This window comes from Mytilus trossulus, chromosome 3 (genome assembly GCF_036588685.1).
Source record: "Mytilus trossulus isolate FHL-02 chromosome 3, PNRI_Mtr1.1.1.hap1, whole genome shotgun sequence".
In the NCBI taxonomy this organism is placed as follows: domain Eukaryota; kingdom Metazoa; phylum Mollusca; class Bivalvia; order Mytilida; family Mytilidae; genus Mytilus; species Mytilus trossulus.
Genome location: NC_086375.1, coordinates 52,521,448 through 52,543,675, shown reverse-complemented (window position 1 = coordinate 52,543,675; position 22,228 = coordinate 52,521,448). Strand labels below are relative to the sequence as shown.

Sequence of the window (22,228 nt, the reverse complement as noted above, 5' to 3'; positions counted from 1 at the left end):
CGGGGCCCTAATTAAGAAGTTTGAAGACTGACCAATAAACTATGAAAATGAGGTAAAGACCAGATGAATCCTGCCAGTAAGACATTTCACCTCATAATAATCACATAATTAACCAATGATGTCAAGGTCAGAAAACGCAGCCTGCCAGACAAAAACTGACATATGTACCTTACAATAATTCAATAATCAAATATAATTGACTTTTTGTCCAAAGGTACCAAATCAGAAAACTTTATATTGACCTATTTACCAGGAAAATGAGGTAAGTCCGACAAAACTGTCCAGTCAGACATGTACACCTTAAAATCATTCCATACACTGAAGAAAGGTGACCTTTTGCTAATAATATCTTAGTTAGGTATTTCACAATGTAAATGTCGTGGGGTATTTGGATTAATGGCTACATGACAGAGGTGATAGAAGTGTTACCATACTGTGTCAAGATTAATGATTATCTCATCGACAAATCATCTTTTTTTTATTGTCCTTTTGGTACGAAGACTTTGTTTAAAAATCTTGTATGTCTTTTCCCTTTGTTTAGTTGTTACATGGGGATGTTTAGTCAATTTACCCTGTAGAAAAAGTAACTTTAGGATATCCTAATGCAATTGTACATCTAAATATTGCTTAAAGTATGTCTCTTGAACATGAGACCAGAATTTAATCAAAAGGGAGCCTACATTCACCTTATACCCCTAAAATTATAAAGACACAATATTTATATAATTTTATTTAATTTAAGCATTATCCTTCATGAGAACACCAACAGTCATAAATATCACATAAAAATGTACCCACTATATACATATACTGTTATAGTATTCCTTATGAACAGAAAATTGTGTAAAACTGTGCAACTTATTAAACAACAGATTATTAATCTATAAGTAAGTAAAATAATAGTAAACAATATTTCCTAAATAGTTATAGTTAATTCTAGACAAAGTTTATAACACTGTGTGTTTCTACAGCCCTTTTCACCACAGGCTTCAAACTCATATTAAAGTGAAAAATGTCTACAAGTTGTGATCAAACACTGTTCTTTGACTAAATGAAAGAAAATTATTTAAGTTCATTCAACTATTGATAAAGACTCTTAAATAATTTTCATCTTAAATTAAATACAATTTATTTTTTGCTATATTAACTTAATAAGTAAAATCAAAGTCGATCTCTGATGCAGGATTTTTCTGGTAAGAAAGGAAGACACAGAATAACCCTTGAGTGAGTTTCCTTATCTTACAATAGGTTCTTCAACCAACTGGAATGCTCTTTATACATATAATCAATGAAGTCATTCACAACGCTATTCGAAAATTACTTAAAATACTCTAACACCAGTTATTCATTAAAGAATAAGTCTTGTTTTTATTATCATTTCCTAAAATCTACTTAAATCATTTTCTATATATTAAATGGATATTTTAAAATGTGCTTATACAAAATGAGTATTTACACCATTGCATATATCAGTGATCAAAGCCAACTTTTTTAATACCTTACATAAATTGTTTACATTTTTACACTTATATTTTACTTTTATACTTGTCTTCCATAACATCAGCATAAAATATTATAAATTATTAATTGTATACAATTTCAATTCATTTTTTTCTTACAAAGCATATCATACAGAATGGCTTATTATGAGAATCAGATAAAATACTCTGCTGAAAGGTTTACAATATAACTTATTCACACATGGTTTTCTATGACATTTGTTCAATGAAAGGCACAAGATCATACACATAAAGAGTTAATAAATACCACATTAAACCAATTATTCTACAGGTGACTATCTACCGTTAGTAATTTACAACACACAAAGTGAAGTAAAAAGAATACATCATGGTCTGGAATATTTTTTATACAACTATTAATGCATACTCTACTAAAGTGATCATTAAGGGAATCCAAATTTTTTTTTGGAATTGTCAGACTATATTCTGTATATAAATCAGTAACTGGATAGCTTGTCTGTTACACTCTTTTTGAATCATCAGTTTGTGTTTTTTTTTTTACAATTTGAACATTTTACTATCAAATGCAACCAATTAATTCGATAAGTTTAGTTTCCATTGCAAATGTATGCCAAAACATGACTATTCAAGAAACAAAAAGGGACCTTTAGACAAATAAAAACAATGTTACAACAAATACACACTAACAAAAAATTGATAACTATACTAACAAAATCATAAATATGTATGAAACCTCATATAAAAAAATAAACATATAAAAAGAGCAAGAAATTGATGTCAGATATTAACTATACCTTTATACAATACCACCCATAATTTTAATTTCTAACAGAATTGTATTTGTTTTCACCCCTACTGCCGACATGACTCAAATGTCATGATGTGTCAAATTCTCCAATTTATTTTTTTCTGGGAATGCCCCGTGACAACTTAAGTAAATAATTTCAATCCATAACTTTTTCAATTTTCTATGATCTAACTGCAAAAAGTAATTAAACTTGTAAACAAATCATGATTTGATTTGAAACATGTGAAATGAATAGATCAACTGACATCACTTTCTTGACTTATAACAAAGAGTATGAGAACAGTGTAACATTATCTACAGTTATAATGTGAAATTAGCTGACACTCATGCTTCACATTTATTCTTCACATTTTGCTGTATGTTAACTCACTACAAGAAAACTGGTTGCAGCTTCTCTACATACAAAGGATAACAGTCATGTAAATAGTTCACATATGCTTAGTTTTTATTGTGTAAATAACAATGGTAGGTATAAGTGTGGCACAACTGAAAATATAAAGTTGTGTTTCTTTATCTTGTAAAATCTCAACCTTAGAAAAAGGGGAGACAATGTTCCACTACTTACCAACACAAAGCATAAATAAAACAATTTTGTACATGGCATGTTGTAGTAATTTCATCACTACTTTTAAAATAACAAATTCTGACCCATGATATCAAACAACTTAGGTTGCTTCCCCATTAGTTTACATCCATTTATCAGTAATAGTAGCCCCCTGGTAAGTATAATATCCATTTTTAATCCACTTTCACAACACTGTATATCTTTGTTACAAACCAGAAACAGGAGAAGAAACCAATAGAACCTACAAATATACAAATTATTTACAATTACAAATATACAAATTATTTACAATTACAAATATACAGTTTTCAATTACAAATATTCAAAATTACAGTTTTCAATTACAAATATACAAATTTACATTTTTCAATTACAAATTTACAAAATTACAGTTTTATATTTCGGTAAACATTTCTTTACTGACTGATTGGTAATGTATGTTGTTGCCCTGAAGGCAGATATTTCAAAAAAATATTCCAGATGCATACTAAATAAACAAATTGTTAAGCATCATTGGGTCAAGTTAAAGCAATGTGTGAAATTAAGACTATCAATGAAAAAAAAGGTATGTCAGGTAAGAGCCCTGCAACAGTTGGTAGCTTTTCAATTTAAGTCTCTGCTCCTGTTGTTTTGAAGTTGTTTATTTCTTATTCATATACTGATTTTTATGACAAATTTCCTCGTCTTGTATTTTTTTCGTAGCTGTCTTCTAATTATTTTGTTTTCATTTTTTATAAAAGACTAACTATATTACATTTGACTTACCTGTTAACAAGAAAAACAAAAAGACCATAATAAATGTATATCCCAAATACAGGAAATAACTAGCAGATCCATGGATTTCCAGCTTAGACACCAAGTAATGTATACAATATATAAATAGATAGATGGCTGTAAATCCACTGGTTAGGAAAGATCTCCACCACCAATGGTAGTCCTTAAAATAGAATAAGTTCATATTACAAATCTTTCTATGAATCAATTTGATTAAAAAAAGAGTCAAGCATCTTTTCTAAAAATAGCGAGGTCAAGCTTTCAAAAGTGCATACTACTGCCAATACAAATGTGAAAAATCACAGATTCAAATATAAATAAAATAATGGTTATTCTTGTTGTAGCTAGAATAGCAATCTATTTTAAAGGCATTATATCTACTTTTCTATATTGGATCAAAATTCAGTAGTTTTAATTTCAACAAGACTTTTTACCATTTAAAGTTTTATAACATTGATTTCTAAATCTTCTTTTTTGTTTTCTTCAAAATAATTGATCTTGACAAGTCATCAAATTCAATAACAACTTAAGAACCACAGCACTTTTGTTTTATTTTCTACCTGTCTAGGTAGGAGGTATCATTTTCTCTCCCCCCCGCCAATTAAATTGTTATGGTTAAAAAATTGTTAAAAGTAATCATTAATCGATTGTGATAAGGTATTGAGTTTGTCATAGTGAGTGGATCTAGAACAAGGATGATATAGACCTTGTTACATTGAGTGTGTATGACTGATGGGGAGTTGCTGTCTCACTAACATATTCTATACACCTCTTTCATTCAGATTTGGTTATACATAACATTTAAGGTGAACCTACCTCTGCACACAGATGGAAATAGCAGAGTAAAATGGTAGCTTCTGAACAAGTAATGATGAGTATAGTGAATACAAGGAATAAAAATCCAAACATGTAGTAAGTCTGATGAGACCTGTAAAAATATAAAAGGAATATAAATATTTGAATATCAAACATCTGAAGGGATTTGTAAAACATATACAAAAGAAATAATGTCTAAGCATGTCGGCAGTCTTATTAGAGCTGTACTAAGTATGTAGTGCATTTTCATGATTTTTTTAAAGTATTGTATTCGAAGAAATGACACAATCATGATTCCAAATTGACAACAACATTTTTGGTGAGTGGATGTTTTTTACAGCATTCTGAGAAGAAGAACAATACAAAATAATACATTCCTCGTTTGTGTGGCTAAACTATTTTCATTGTCATCTTGGGACGTTGTCTTGTCCTTATGCAAGAAACCTTTGAGGTATAAAAGCATATAGCAAAGATATTGTGATTCAATATGATTTTCTACAACTTAAATTGTTAAGAAATGATAACAAAACAACAGAAACTTACCAAATGCTATTTAAAATGAAGAAAAGTTGAATAAAGATACATCCAAATGGTAGAACACCTCCCATAATAATTCCTGGAATAGGTCTGGTGTACATAGATTGATCTGGGATTTGTCTGGGGATCTGGTTTGTTCTCACTGGATGCTCAATTGCCTGAATGGAAAAAAAACCAACATAATATCTAACTGCCATTTGCTGCGAAAAGGATTAATACAAGAAATTAGTTACACTGGTTTACCAAGTCATAAAGACTTGTATCATTAGATCTCAGTAAATCATTATTATTTGCTAAAAACACAAATGTTTATTATTTTCAAATAAAGGGCTTTATCATCAAAACAGCAAACATGTAAACAAGTATTGTGCTTTCATTATCAAATTATAGGGGTTTTATTTTCAGCCTTTTTATTTCTATATAATATTGTACAGCGGTTAATTTTTTTCGCAGGTGTAAAATTTCACGATTTTCATTGACTAAAGGTATACAAATTATTATTGTGGATTCAAAACTGATATCAATACCTTTGCATGTGCACTTTTAAATTGGTGGAATTTATTTTGGCGATTATGTCCTATTCGCAAAAATAATGGAAAATTTACACGCCACGAAAATTATCCGCTATACGTTAGCATGCGACTTAGACAGTGTATTGTTCAATTTTATTTACCATATTGCTGGACAAAACTTCCTTACAATTGTGAAAGGTATTGAATAAAGAAAAATATTTTATTACAATTTAAAAGCTATTCTAAGCTGCTTCAAACCAATTGTATATCATAGGAATTTAAAAGAATCAAAATTGTAAATTTTTGGGATGTATAAGTAGTATTATAAGTACCTGGACACATCCACTCAATCTTTTTGTTAGATGTATTTCTATTTGTATCCATCTGATGAGTTAAGCCCTTTTTAACTGTGTTTTATAGTTCGTTCTTATGTTGTACTGTTATACCACTGTTCCAGGTTAGGGGAGGATTACGAGCTCACAGACATGTTTAACCCTGCCACATTCTTTGTGCCTGCCACAAGCCAGGAGCCTGTAGTTTAGTGGTTGTCTTTGGTTCAAGTGTCATAGTTGTTTTTCTTTTATTGTTTTGTTATAAATCAGGCTGTTAATTTGCAGTTTTTCATAATTTCAATTTCAATTCAACTTTGATGACTAGTTGCCTCATTGGTAATCATACCACATCTTCTTATCTTTCTTTTCTATATACACTTACCCTCTTCTTATATCCAAAGTATGCACCAATAAATACGAGAGGTACAGAAATACCAAACCATAATGCTAACAAAGCTATCAGTGTACTAAATGGTATCGCTGCACTACTTCCTTTGGCCCAGAGTACCAAGTTCAACAAGAAAAACACTCCAAATACAATACTAAAATAATACATACAAAAAATTCCTCATTGAAACAACAAAAAGACTCTGAAGTAACAAGAAGATATTTTCACAGCAATAGATTTTAAATGACCTATTTTCGTTGGTTTCTAGACATGAAACATACCATTACATTAAAAATAATTATATTTATTTTGACAAGATTGATCTACAATTAGCCATTTTCGGTTTCTCTCAACAGCTTGTATCAATCATTTGGCTTCCACATACTGTGCAAGTACTTTAAATGGTGGGTATCAATTTTCGTTGTTTCAGCAATATTTACATGTTCGTGGGTTTTTAAATTCGTGGATTTTAGTTTTCTTAAAAAAGAAAATTGAAAATTTATCAAAGAATGTTACAAATAGTCTGTATTGAAGGAAATTGCAAAGTAAAAATTGACCGTGTAAATCGTAGTGATAACACTAATTAACCCATGATAAAGTGATCAATAGACTAAAGACCATCAAAGGTGTAAATGAGGCCATAAACATGTCACCTTAAGAAAACAGTAATATAAACAAATGCCATAAACAAAATTGAATTGTCAAATAATTCTTATCAAGCCCAGCATGAAATTATTATTTCCCATATGTACGAAAACAGTGAGGATATAAAATGAACACTTTATCATACTAGCATATCAATACCGGAAATCTGACTTTTATCGATCAAAATATTTTTTTGAGAATTAAAAGATCAAAAGTTGTACATTTTAGGTTATTAAAGATTAAATGGGTATAATCTTGCATGCAGTTGTAGTTCTGTTACTGCCATTAAAGTATTCTCAGATTTGACGTTATTCAATATATTCTCTAGATTATATCAGTATTCAAACCTTCCGATGGGGATCTGTCTTGATTTGGACAATAGTTGTTTTATTTCGTTGGACATTTAAATTCGTGGATAAAGTCCTCCACGAAAACCACGAAAATTGGTACCCCACGAATAAAAGTACTTTCACAGTATATTGAAACAAGAAAAACATATTAATGTTACCATGTCTATAGGTGATGACTATGTTAATCCTGGATGAAATTAGAAATTTATATAAAATATGTTTGAAGATTGAAGAGAGATATTTTGAATAAAAGAATCAAAAGTATGAATCTTCAAAACTAGAAAAGTGCTTGTCAGGATTCGTGCAAAATAATTTATGAAACGAAATTAAATTTCTTTCATCCTTTGACATTATATTAACTATATACATACCCTGAACATGAGAATGCTGTCAGAATAACATTGGATTTCCATTTTTCACCTCCAAACACTGTAATGGACAAAGTTTAGGTTTTTTTTTAAATATGATTTTTAATTCAAACATGTCAAATGATTATGCATGAAAATCCTTTTTTTGCAAACATTGAGGTTTTCTATTTTGCTTTGTGATGTTAATATATTTCTAACTAACCAAAAATTGAACAAGATGTACTCATTACTTATACCTCTCACACCTTTCTCAGTATTATGCACTCTATGTTGATAAACAGACATAAAGTTACTTACTTTTATATAGTCTAGCTGATACATATCCAGCAGGGGTTCCAAGACATACATACAATACCTACAAACAAAAAAAGAATAATATTCTCATGAAAACATTTGTTATTTTGTTATTACCAGAGAGTAAGCTTTAAATAACTGATATCAATACATAGAAGTGAAAAATACATATTTGGTAGCCATCGTTAACTTATATTGGTTAACAAAAAAATGCAACTGAGATATAGGGACTTCTTTCAACAACTATAAAGGGTTCTATGAAAAATATAATGTTATAAATGAAGTATGATATCTTTTTAGACTTTTCCTTGACATTTTAAAGATACCCTTATGTTAATGTATGTATATAGCTGACATGACTTATATTCCAAAAGGGGACCTAAGATGTGAAAATTGGAAATTCAAGATCTACAATGTCCTTTTTAACTTAATTGTCCACATTATACAATCCTATTCATTTAAGTTACTACTTGTATCAGAAGGAATTATAGTAACCATTTTTGTAAGTAATTATGAGAGAATGGTAACGTAAATATCAAAATAGAAATATACATTTTAACCTTTAAACCCAGTTGACTTACCAATGAACAGGTCATCAATGCTCCTCTATTGGCTGGAGAAAGAAATCCAAGACAGGCAAATACTGTAATAAAATAATAGTAAATAATGTTAACATCTTTTACTAAGCAGTTCATTTGAATTCCTATCTAATTAAGAAAATTAGGGAACAGGGTCAAAATACACTCATTACAACTCACTACTGTTGGGCTGAAGACAAAAATCATTCTATTCAATAGTACTTGAGAAATATTTGATGACAAATTTTAAGGTCATTTTACACATTGGAAAATTTTAAGTTTTGCAAAAAAAGGTGTCCAGTAGAATAAAAGTGCTTACACAAAATATTGTCTCAAGTCATTCTGTTCAGTAGTACATGAGAAAGAGTGATTGAAATAGTTGTTTGACCATTTGCAGGACAGACAAGATGAATGCTTTATCAAACTTTACATGACAAACAGGTTTATTAAGTCAATGCCAATTTTATCCATAAGAATAATATTTATCCATTTTTACAATTCTATGAAAGTAATAAACTATCATTAAAACTCTCCACTGTTGTTTAAGACGGGTAAAGTACTTATAAGACATGCCAGCCATTTACTTCACAATTTTTACAATCAAAAGTATGATTTGTTGTGTTACCTAAAGTAATCAAAGTCATGCAGAATATCTGTACTCCATTTCCATTGAGGACTGCAAGCATCATTCCCTTCCTTGGTGGACGGAACACATCTCCATGGACTAACTTCCAACCAAACTCTTCTTGGGCGTCCTCCTATTTAAAAAAAAACCCAGTGCATTACATACAAAAGCTGTTCATACTTTTTTTTTCTTCATAAATGTCAGTAAGTTGATCAATTGTTTTTCCTATTAAACTTAATGTTGATAAAATAGATGCCTCTTTTTATGATCTAGTCTTGTACCCAAAATGCACAAAAATATGTTTTCTCAACTAAGCTGTTAGTCTAACAAATTAATATGTACAGTACAGGTAGGGACTTATTTTTATGGAAGCCTTAATCCGTCTAGATGTCAGACTGGTCGGACAGTTGTCCCAGAGTAATAAACACCTGCTGTGCAATATCCAAGTGGAAGGTCGTAAATCAATCTGTACCAGCTTGATTAGAATTAAATTTTACCTGTACAGATATATTTGTATTTATGGAGAATAGATATAAAATGTAAAATATTGTTTTGTATATAAAGAGAAAGAATTGAAATTAAAATTAAATATAAGAATTTAAATTTAAAATTAAATATTTAGAATTAAAATTAAAATTTAATATCATGAATGTGGGATTTTTTTTTATAATTTGAAAATGAAATAAAGACGATTTTTAACAATATATTGTGTTGCCAATTATTATAATAGTTTTGTGCCAATAAACTATTTTTTATTTGCATTTGTATTTGTAAACCGTAAATATTTCATCTAATTCAAAATAATAAGCCTAATAACAACAAGACGGTTTTCAATCGAAGTTTAAATCAAATTGTTGAGACATCAATCCCGTAAATTATACAAGTTTTCATTGATGGTTATATTATTTCCCCCTTTTAACGTCCTGTTCCTTTATATGTTATTATTGGAAACACAATTTTAAGTATAAGGCCAACATATCGTATTTATAGAATATGTATAGGCATTGTGAATAAAGTTATTTTCCTTTTGATACAACTTTCCCCGTCGGAGCCTCTACATCAATTCACACCTGTCAATCATTTCTCGCAAGTAAAACATTTTGGTCAGACAGATCACTCGTGCTTTCTATTTTGACATATTTCCCGTTAATCTCTTTGAAAGTCAAACAATTGGTTTCTTTAAATACAATATTTATAACGCCGTGATCATATTTCGATTCCTATTTTTTATTTAACAAAAAATTGTTGACATTCGAGAAATTGCCTTTTTATCTTCATGTCTCGACTCTTTTATGAAAATCGCCGGTGTTTTTAGGGAGCTACCGTTTGATTTTTATGGGGGGGGGGGGGGGGGGGGGGGGACCCTATTTACCCCCTACCCCCAAATGCAGATCAATTATATAAATTTAGCATAATGAACAAACACGGAAATCTTAAAATAAACTTATGTCCGGGAAGAATCAATATCTTCTTCTAGTGTTAATATTTGCGTTCTATTTTATTGATACATCTCCAACTTTGATCAACTTTGAAGTTTCGGACAATAAATTGTTTACAGTAAAAAGTAAAAACTACAAAGAATCAGCAAGCTAATAATATACAAGTATTGCTCACTGTAATTATTTTTATCTCGGAACTGACCCAACACAGACTGAATATTAAATACATATTATAGAAATATTTTGCATTTGGCCGCGTCAAACTAACCCTGGAGACAGCATTCTGCTAATGGATTTACGAGTAAAATCAAAAATAACCGTAAGCTTCCAGAAATAGAATACATGTAAAAATATTTATGTTTGAAATTTTATGCAAACAAATAAGAAACAGATACACAAAAAAACAAAAAATAAACAACAAAGAACATAGAACAAAAATAATTTTGAGGAACATTCTGCTAATGGATTTACGAGTAAAATCAAAAATAACCGTAAAGCTTCCAGAAATAGAATACATGTAAAAATATTTATGTTTGAAATTTTATGCAAACAAATAAGAAACAGATACACAAAAAAACAAAAAATAAACAACAAAGAACATAGAACAAAAATAATTTTGAGGAACAAATTAGAAAATAAAAAGCAGTTGAAATATAAAAACCATAATTAAAAAAATAGGCTATTTTTATTAAAACACAGTTTTCTTCAGTACTTCACCTGTAAAAATATTTTATGTCAAAAACGATGTAATCAATAAAGTGACTGAGAGGTTAAAATTACAGGTAACCTGATTCTGAAATCAGTGAACCGTAATTCTAGCAGCAAGGATTAAGATGAAAGGACAAATATATTGCCAATCACACCTGGATTTGTTGATTAATGACCATACTACCCACCATAAAAATGTCGGATTATTCATATCTGACTAGACGGATTAAGACTTCCATAAAAATAAGTCCCTACCCGTACTGTAGCTTCCTAGATCAACAAATGGTAGGACTTACTGAAAAATTTAGAGAGCAGACTATGAGATGTCATAATACAATCAAAGGGAGGCAAGTCATGCATTTATTGTAAACAAGAAATTAAAACAAAATTCTTGTTATATTTAAGAAAAAAGTTGTTATCATATAAAGAGGCATGAAGTATAAGTTGAATTTGACTTATCTACAAAAACTGTTTTGTTCTGACCTATAACTCCTAACAAATGAATGATGACAAAACAAGAGAACTCAACTGATGTGAGGATTGACTTCATGTAAATATCCGCTAAAGCATTTTGTTGAAGTGAGGTATACATTATTCTAGAATACTTTTTAAATCACATGAATTATAATGTTAATATTGAATGCAATTGGTGATCTTTGAACATCCTGTTTAATTAGATTAATATCTAAATGTACTCTAAATATAAACATGTATAATTCACTAAATTTTTCAACCTGAGTATCCAAAAAGTACAAGTTTAAATCATATGAATTATAATGTTAGATATACATACTGAGTTATCCATCTGGTTATATCTGGCAATATCTTTGTGGAGTGTTCTCAACATAATCATGGCTACCATACCAGACAGGAACAACACTATCACCAAGGAATTCATAATACTGAAACATAAAGTTAGGCCATAAAGAAAATTAACTAATACACATTTTTTCCCCTATTCATAACATCTCTTGCATGTGCTATATAGGACATTTTCAAATATAAATACTCTGTTTAAAAAATACATCTGCTAAATTAAATTTTATTAAAAAAATTAAGAAATGAATATGACATCCAAAATTGAATACAACCGTGTGATCTTTGAAAAGGATGTCATATCTGCAAGTATTCTAAACATAAATATGTATTATTCACTAAACTTTTCCAACCTGAATACCCCAAAAATGCAAGATTAAATCTTGTGCGAGCTTTTTAGATTTGTAAATTTTATAAAATAAGTATGAGACATTAGCTTTGTTACAAACTCTTAGCTCTTTTCATGAGTACAGCTGCTTTTGACTTAAGAAGCTATTAAGGCCTTAGTATTTTTATAGTAAAGAATGTTTTTTTTTTCAAAAATTTATTTCCTCTGTTTTAGTAAGATACCACATTACCAACTGAGCTAAATAAATTCTACACTAGTGAAACAAATGAAGGGCAGTGTTAAATCTACTATATCTACTTAATTAGGAAAGCCTTGCTTCAGCCTAAATTAGCAAGTGTCCTAAGAACATAATCTAGAAATTATCCGTTTACTCACCTAAACCATTGAATGTTTGTGTTTGGCATTGATTTCAGAATATAATCCCATCTAGATGACCATTTGATGTCATCATTTGTCTACAATAATAAACAGTTTTTTTTATTTATTCAGATTAGTAGCTCAGAATTAATAGTTCAGACGAAGAGCCTCTGACTTTATACATATCAGATTTTTTTCAGTAAATCCCTGCTGACTAGATTCATTTTTTTAAGATACAAAAACTATTAAAACCAAAGATGTTGCTGTTATGAAAAAAGAATAATTATAAATGTGCTTCAGCCTTGAATGATATTGCTAGCAGCAGTTTAAAATGTCATATAAAATATAGTAAGTAATATTACCTCCCATGAGACACTGTAAGTATAGTTAAATGATATATCAGTGGTATCAGCACCAATACCAAGGGCAGGTAATCCTGGACTACAATCTCCTGCCTTACTGTGTTTTATACTGAAATTACAAAGATAATTTAAAAGTCATAATATCTAGCATTATCACCTTTATATAGTCTTTAAGTGCTGATGCAGTGTAAAGTATCAACAATCAGTTAACATTAACTTTCTTATCACTTTAATTTTATAACATATACTGCAAGCAAAGGTCACTAAAATGAAATTGTTGCCCCATCAAAAGGCAAGGTCAATAATTTGCTTAGGGAAACTCAATATAATCCCTGTAACTGAAAACAGCTTAAAGGACACAATTTTATTAAAAAAACTAACTGTTATTAATGTTTGCCTACCTTCTAGGTTCTAATTTTGCAGCTACAATTCTACCACCATCCCATCCAAATTCTTGTCCCCAGTCAGTGTTTGTACCACTATGGTAGGTTATAGTTACATCTATATGGTTGAACACGTAGTAAGTATTCTTTTCACTGTATTTATTCTACAAAATATATTAAAAGTAAACTAAAAATTCATAAAAAAAATATGATCTCAAACCAGGGCTTCCAAAATTTTTCTGAGCCAGCCGGACATTTTATATCTGATCCGGATTTGATTCCCTAAGACTTAAGTCACAAAAAGAAATTATGGTAATCAGACAGATGGCCATCCCAATGATTGACATTAGATTAAAAACGATATCAAACTTTAATTTGATATGAATTTGATGTTCTGACATAAACTGTTAAAATTGGCATTGCATCATTCAAAGTGTGCACATCAGCGTGCTCATAGATCTGCATTAGACTCTTTATTTGTGCAAAATGATGTTGTCTTGAACTTTATTTTCGTTTTTAAAGTCACATTTTTCAAAACCGGATGTTGACTTGACAATGGTAAAACATGGACCATAAACGGATACGTAAAATCCGTGTTTGTTTACATAGAACGACTGAGTGAAGAAGCTCTTTCCACGTTATTTCTTCAACAAAATACTTGAAATGAACGTTATATACAGTTATCAATGATAGTTTTAGCATTTTTGAAGAAATGTAGGATGCATAATTAAATCTCCCACCTGTGCATATGCGCACACCTGTTCTTGTTCATACAACGCAGTTCTGACGATTTTTCATTTAAAACCTTTTTAAATGTTTCATCAAATCATGTTTATAAATTTATTTATTATAATTTTTATCTTTTGGACTAAATCAATTAGTTTGCAAACCGCTGGAATGTAACAAAATAAATGTGAATGGACCGATTAATTTATACGATGTCCGGTACTGAAAATAGTTTACCTGTCACCTGAACAGGTAGTTTTCAGCTGTCCAACAACTAATTAGCCTTGATTAAAATTAGAAAGTATTGAAGTAGGGGTTGTATTGATAGTAATTAATCATCATGTCACTTTTATGACCGGAAATGTATGGCTGTTAAAGGCAAAAGGTTGGGTCAAAAAGATCGTGAATTTGTATGTTAAAATGACCGAAAAAGCCTTTGAAACTAAAAAGTATATGACCGTTTCATGCTTTGGCCATCCGGACTTTTACCAGACAATATACAAATGACCGGAATATATGACCGTTTTGGAAGCCTTGTCTCAAACTATTCCATTTACAATTGCCAGAGATCTGAGTACTAAGCATTTGCTTAGTAGCAATTAGATCTGTTGATTTAATTATTTTTAAAGAACAGTCATCATTGAGATGATGGAATTGTATTTCACGAAAATTGTATATACTCTCTAAGACCAAAAGTTGACACAGTTGCTTATCATGGGTTATCTAGATTTTGTTGGTTTTATTTTTATTATTCATATCCAACAACCAAATCAGAAAAGATGGTACTAATATGATTCATTGATATAATTTTCAGATGAATGATTTCAACTCTAATAATGCATAACATTTTGCGAAAAGTAAGGCAACAAATTATAAATAACAATTCATGACCAACACTCAATTCTTGAAAATGAGTAACACATCAAATACAGCAAGAAAAAATACCCTATGTTAGTAGTTATGAGTGTTGTTTCTGATTTAATTGGTTTTGTTTTAGCATCACCTATGGCTACCTTAGCCAGCTTCCTGTAGCAGTGAGTACATTTTTAGTCTACTCCTGAATAACGTCCATTTTTTCCTCATCTTCAAGTAAGTTGTCACCCTATAGATTGTTGGTATATGTGCACATTAAATAGATTAAAAACCAACATCATATTGGGTCTGTACTTAGCCTGGCTATTTACACCATAAGTTGTTCCTTGATGTTTTAATATACATCCATTTTATCTACAAAGCATGGTGCTGGTGTTGTTTATTTGTTGTCAATTATTTTTCCATAAGTCCTGATAGTTAATACTTTTTTTGTGTATGTTTGTTTGTGTTTTACTTTTACTTACACTTATAACACATGCATCCTTTTGTTTACCATCTTTGTCAACAAAACAGCCAATAGGGAAGCCTGTAGAGCAATATTTCTGTCCATTTTCTACATCATAACACCATGTAATAGGCATGTTGTCTATTATCCTACAAACAGAAGCATCCATTGAAAGTATTTTTTTTTGTGGTGATGACTTTTGAAAATTGTCAAATGTTGGTAAATGCTTTTATTATTTTAAAATGACACAAAAGATAATCGAGCAATGAACATTCAGTTAAAACATTTCAGTGTACAGATACACACTTAGACCTAATCCTTCAACCTGCTGATGAAAAAATTAAACAGTATCTTGTTGTAATCAAGGCACATGTAATGCTAAATTTAGTGAAAAATGGGGAACGTTCTGATAGTTCTCCAACATACAACTGTTATATCTTACCAGTGATGATTATAGTTCAAAGCAATTCCATTCTTAAGGAATTTTAATTTGCTAACTTTTTCCTTGTCACCATGAGCATACTCCTTCTTACACACACTTTGACATTGAATTTGCTGTTTAAATGTCATCTGAAAAATAAATAAATAATAAAGTTGAACCTTTAAGTAAATGCTTTAATATCATGTCATATTTCTTAAAATGTGTCAATTTTTGACAAAAATATAATACAACAATCAATGAAAATATACAGATTTGTCATTCGCAGGAAGGCTTAATCTGCTACTACTAACAGAAAACATCATACACGGATGAGTGACATACATGATTATATAAATTCCACAAATGCAATAAGTCTGTTACAATATTTCTCCACTCGAAACAGCTAAATTTTAATATTTAAAGGGTGAGGCTTGCCAAGCTTTTTAAATAATTAAAACTGTCAAGAGTGGAGAAATATTGTTATACAAGAGTTATAGCGTTGGAATCTGTTTCTTTTATGATTTTTATCCTTCATTTTCAAAGATTTGAGAAAAGTTGTGTTTCTTTTGATGTGACATCATCAGGCATGGTCGCCTTTTTTCATGACATCACAATAAAAAAATTCAGAAGAAAACAAGAAAATTCAACTTCACAATTAAATTTGACCTATCTTTTTCCTGAGAACCGATTTTTCACCAGTGAGGAGAAATCTTTTTCTCACACTAATCAAGAAATGTGAAAGTGGCGCAAAAATTAGAGAAATAAAAGTTATCATTATAAATACGTGCCAGAGAAATATTTTGAATGGCAGATAACCAACATATTTACAGATAAAAGTATATAATAAACAATACCTTGTAAGGAGATGGTCTTATTCTTTCTCCAAAAACAACCTGACCCAAATTTTCTGTTGGAGAGTTATCCTCATCAACAACACAGAAGTCAAACCTGAAAAAAAAGTTTAACATATACATTTTTATATGATGTACTGCACATGCTTTTAGAAAACTGACACTTGCAAGCATATAATTCACTGCTAGTTTTGCATAGGTCTGTAGATACTATTTCTGTACTAAAATTCTGTAGTATTGAAAATTAACTTTTAATATTTCGTACTACAGTCAAACCTGAGTAAACTGCACCCTGAATAAACCAGATTTCGGTTATTATCAGCTGTCAAACCGGTTTGTCTAATTAATTTCAAATGATCGATATGAATAATCTGGTGTTGACCAAAATTATTCAGTTTAGGCCAACCTTAAAAATATGTTTGTTTGCAGTTTTCCGACTGTACCTTCAAACTGAAGGGTCGGTAGGTAGGAAAAATATTTCATTTTATCAGCCAAAATACAGTTTAAACAAGCAGTTACACTAAACCAAGTTTCTTGTGAAGAAAAAAAAACATTTAAAAACAATAAACACTGGACATGCTGAAAACCAACATTAAATGAACAGGCATTTTCAGATAAAAAAAATTTCAACCAAAACTGAAACTTTAACATAGTGTCATTATCCAATTTATGAAATAAAATATGGTATAATTATTAAATACTGGAACACTTATAAACAAGGAATGTCATTATGACTAGAACAGTTTTAAAGAAATATATTCAGACATGTATGCTTCTTGACTAGAATGTTTTCATGAGTAGAGTATTTTCATCAGAAAAATGTATATATTAAAGATTTATAAGACAATTATTAAAGAGTGTATTTTTAATAAAATAAAAAAAATACGACTGTTTTCATATTTCTAACAATATTTAATTTCTAACAATATTTAATTATAGTCATGATAGTGATAAGGTTATATTTTTGCCAGGCTTTAATGAAAACCAAAGAAATCTAGAGTTTGGGGTGAAATCCATAGCACCCCATTAAAAGTAAATGGTCTGTACTGAAATGTTTTTAATGCATAAAAAAAATTGGCAGCATAGCTCCTAAGGACATGTTTTAATTGAATTCACACAGGCCACACAGTTTTGGTATATTTAATATTGTAAGAAAGAGAATAATTGCAATGAGTGGGGCAGCCCCCCTTATCCTAAAGGAGCATACTCATTGCAATCGAAGATAGATTTGTTTTTCAAGCTAACCATTCATTTTCTCTACATCTTTGTGTAGTTAGGGTTGCTTCTTATTGATTTGGCATGATCTATATCCATTAACATTTCAAATGAGCCATTCCTCCGTACAGGCTTGTTTACAGATATCCATGAAGATTTAAGTCACGGAGGAGTGGTTTCATCTTTGTCTTCTTCACAACGATTTGTAGAAAATAAGTCATACTTCAAGCTGCTGTCAAATTATTTAACCACTGAAATTGGTTCCATAAAGTCAGGCTCCACAGATTCTGAACCCGATTTCTTTGCGGAGACAATGGTTATCGTGTCAGTTATGAATATCCACTGCATCATAGTCAATGATATCATCACACATCATTACATGTGCCTGAATCTGTATAAACAGTTTACTAATAAGCTTTTTTGTTTGTCATTTGTCCTAAAATTGACACGAGACGACAGCGTAAAGTACTCCTCCGTGACTTCATGGATACCTGTAAACAATTTCCATGTGCTTTATCATTAAATGGTCACATGAACGCTTGACTGGAAGCTAAGAAAAACCGAACTTGAACTGCGTAATTGACCCAGACTTTAAATCATTTCCGGAAAGGACCAAAAGTTCCGGATCGCTTCAATAGAGGTATTAAAAAAAAATTCTTCAAATTTTAAGCAATAAAATTTTCACAGTCGGGAGGATTTTCAAGGGTCGGTCGGTAAACTGCAAACAAACAATATTTTAATTTAAGCCTTATAAGTTAAAGTGTGTGTGTACTTACTTATGATATTCATATGGAACTACTGTTTCAACACTGTTGAGACGATTCACAAAAATTTTCAAATCAGTCTAAAAAAGAAATATAAAAGTCATTAAAAAACTCAATATCTTAAAAACATGGACAATGATGATTTCCAAATCAAAGTCTCCCATAAACTTCACGACTAAAATGCTATACAGGGTTACATCACTTCAAAATCACAAGTGAAATTGGGTTCCAGTTAGACATTCCTTTTAGCCAGTAAATTGAATAATCTTAATAAAAAAGTTTAGATAATATACATTTGTACTGTGAATTCATTAATATGAGGCAGGCATTACCTGTAAATGGGGACGAAGTCTGTACGATTTATTGTTTTGTAACTTAAATATTTGTTAAAAAAAAGAAACGGAAATACCGTAATTAAAATAAACCGATTTTGGTTCTGTTATTAGGGATTTTTTGTTGTGACGTTATTTAAGTTATGACGTCATATGCAATGTAAACAAAGAAACGCTATCATTAGATAACGTTTTTGATATCAAGAAATTATTTTAAAAATGAAATTGGTATTGCGTTCCTTCCTATTTATACTAGACTGATAAATATATATTTTACTCAAAGATTCATAAAGAGACCGGAAAAAGGAAGTATATTGTAGCTTTCTGCGCAGGTCTGGGTATATCAATACACGACCAAAAAAATTTGAATGATTTTGAGTTCATTAGTACAATGAAAAATTTCGGGAAATTCTTGCAATTTTTTTTTATTGAATTTTCTACTGTTATTGGGGACTTCATCCCCATATTATTCGTTGGTTACCAAATTTTTGTTGATTTCGTGGGTTTATTAAAACCAAGAAATTATATATCCATGAATATGGCCGACCAAAATAGGCGGAGAATGTATACAAATGGGAATAATTAGATAATAGTGTTTAGGAAATTAATATTCAAACATATAAATAGGTACGTCATATCCTAGAAAAATATATAACAAAACGAACTATATATATTGACAAGCTTTGCATTGATTATAAACACAAAAAAATTAGAAACCTGAACCTGGGTCGCAATTCCAAATGTTTTGAAATAGGAAAAATTCGAAGCTCTATGGTCCAAAAATAGCCAAAAAATAAAATAAGGACGTAAGAACTACAGTTCCGCAGCTACACTCAGTCAGCCAGCGAGTTTTAGCTTTTTTCAAAATTCCTTGGTGGCTTGAATTCTCATTCCCCCTTGAAGATTACGGCCTAGTATGACATGAGTTGTTCAAGCGCAGAATCTTTGGTCAACTCGACAACTGTTGCAGATATTGATTTATAAGGTATATTGAGTGATAAAAAAAATATATATACAAGGACTGATGAGGTATGCATGGTTCTGCAGATAAGTGTCACCATATTTAACAGTTCGTTTATACTTTAAGTATAAAAGTTCAGATTTGCTTGGCTAGACTCTATATCCGGTGGTGTACGTAGTCAGTGTATAAGAGTAGTTTAGAATACCTTGCAATTTTTATGGTCGTTGAGTGACTTGTCACAATAAACTACAGGTGCCAGTCCTGGTAAATAGAAGCCCTCGCATATCATTACTACAGTTGTCAGAAGACAAAGGAGTCGTTGGAGGACCAAATACATTTTTGGGACGTTTATAACTTTTCGAGTTGTCAAGATGGCTAACACGTCATCCGGCTAAATGCGCAGGCGCATTACATTTATCAAGGATTTAAAACAGGTATCGCAGTCCCGTGTGTTTCCTGAATTTTTGGAAAAAATGAGATTGTCAAGAGACAACCATCCATCAAAGACCATATGACAAGGATGTTAACAACTAGATATACAGATTATCATGGATTCAAAATTAAAAACCGTCAAAGCTAGATGTTATAAGAGAATAACCTTTTAACAAATTGCTTTAAAGTTTTTTCTTCTTCGTAAATCGTTAACATTCAATCATCGGATTTTCATGATAAATTCATACTTTATTCCTGACATGTATATTAACCAACACCAAAGGGTGTGTCATAATATTTGTACAACTTCCTAGTTAAAATAGTGTATGATTCTAAGAAAAGAATTACAGAGCTGAGAGTCTGTTCCTTATTATATAAAAGGTATTTTAGTTAAGGGCGTATACGGGACATAGGCCTGTCCTCGTCAAGTATCCCTGTTTGTTATATACAAGTCAACAAAAGAAACGATACAAGACTTTTTTTTCAAATTAAAGATAAAGTTTTCCGTTCATTGGACCAATATTGAAGGTAGTAATACTTAATTATTATTGAAATATAAATCAGTTTAAAAGAATTTTTTTGTTTGCTTTCGTGACGTTTTTTTACAAAATTTACATAAAACGACCATTTTAAAAACAGAAGTTCCAATTAATGATGCCAACCTCTCATTAAAAGGTAAAGACAATGTTTGCCATCAATTTGTTTTTAAAAATCATTTTTTGCTTTTTTTGAGATTTCAAAAAACACTTTTTTTCCTTTTCAACCCATTAGTTACAACATGAACATAACTTGATTAGCATATTGAATATTCATTTAAACATATTAAAAAAATATTTAGTACTTAGACAATTTATGTGTCGATTTTTATTCAACTTTCCGCAAAACTAAGTTGCACCCTATGATCGTTTACACGGAAATTAGATACTTTCCGACAAGTTTTGATTTTCATTATCACATGTGCAAACATTGCAAATGAAAGCTTTTTACATTAGTGTATCTCATTTTGTTTTATATTTAATAATTTTTGATAATTTTATTTCAAAGTCGTGTATCGTTGCTTTTGTTGACTAGTATATCATAAGAACTGTTTAACTTTGAATTATATGTATGGGGTTTATGTTACCTATTTCCCAATATGTAAATATTAAATTTGAAAATTCTTAATTTTATACTGTTATCTGTTTTTACCCCCTTTCAATTCCCCGTGATCTGTTTTTAGAAAAAAAAATTCGATTTGCTGTTTTGGCATAACTGGATCTCCGTTGCCTCGTTGCTCCCTAACAAAATATTAAGAAAAATACCGAACCCAAAGGTAAATTAAAAAAGTGGCAAATAAGTCGACAAAACCTGACGAAATCAAACATTAGATTACCGGTATATCAACCAACGGAATGATTGGAACATCAACCGTCATACCCCTTACTTGGTACAGGCATCTTGTACAAAATTGTGGATTCAACCGATTGTATAGCTAGCTTAATCTCCCACTAAATAAATGCATATGTTGAAGCAATCCATTTGTATTAAAGACATTTTCAGAAGGTATAATTGAAATGCTTAAATACATCTTTTCAGCAAATAAAGTGTTTGATATACAAAATATAAGCACAACTGTGTTAACCGATATGTTACATGCAGTTTTCGCAACTTCTGAAGTCTTTTTACGTTCGAACAATTCAGGTTTTCGAATTAAAATTGTTTACATGATTCCTGAGACTACT

General features: G+C 30.3%; 1 protein-coding gene across 1 annotated transcript; it reads right to left on the bottom strand.

Moving 5' to 3' along the window:
- Positions 1–715: 715 nt before the first annotated feature.
- LOC134711803 (transmembrane 9 superfamily member 2-like) lies at positions 716–20,482 on the bottom strand. Its single transcript, XM_063572690.1, has 18 exons — positions 20,281–20,482; positions 18,795–18,862; positions 16,807–16,900; positions 15,974–16,101; positions 15,551–15,680; positions 13,506–13,651; positions 13,105–13,213; positions 12,761–12,840; positions 12,014–12,122; positions 9,074–9,206; positions 8,452–8,513; positions 7,874–7,931; positions 7,580–7,637; positions 6,208–6,367; positions 4,988–5,139; positions 4,445–4,556; positions 3,620–3,791; positions 716–3,095 (listed from the first exon to the last, which is right to left on the bottom strand). The coding sequence occupies exons 1-18, from the start codon at positions 20,410–20,412 to the stop codon at positions 3,028–3,030; spliced, it is 1,971 nt and encodes a 656-aa protein (XP_063428760.1). The 5' UTR covers positions 20,413–20,482; the 3' UTR covers positions 716–3,027.
- Positions 20,483–22,228: the final 1,746 nt, after the last annotated feature.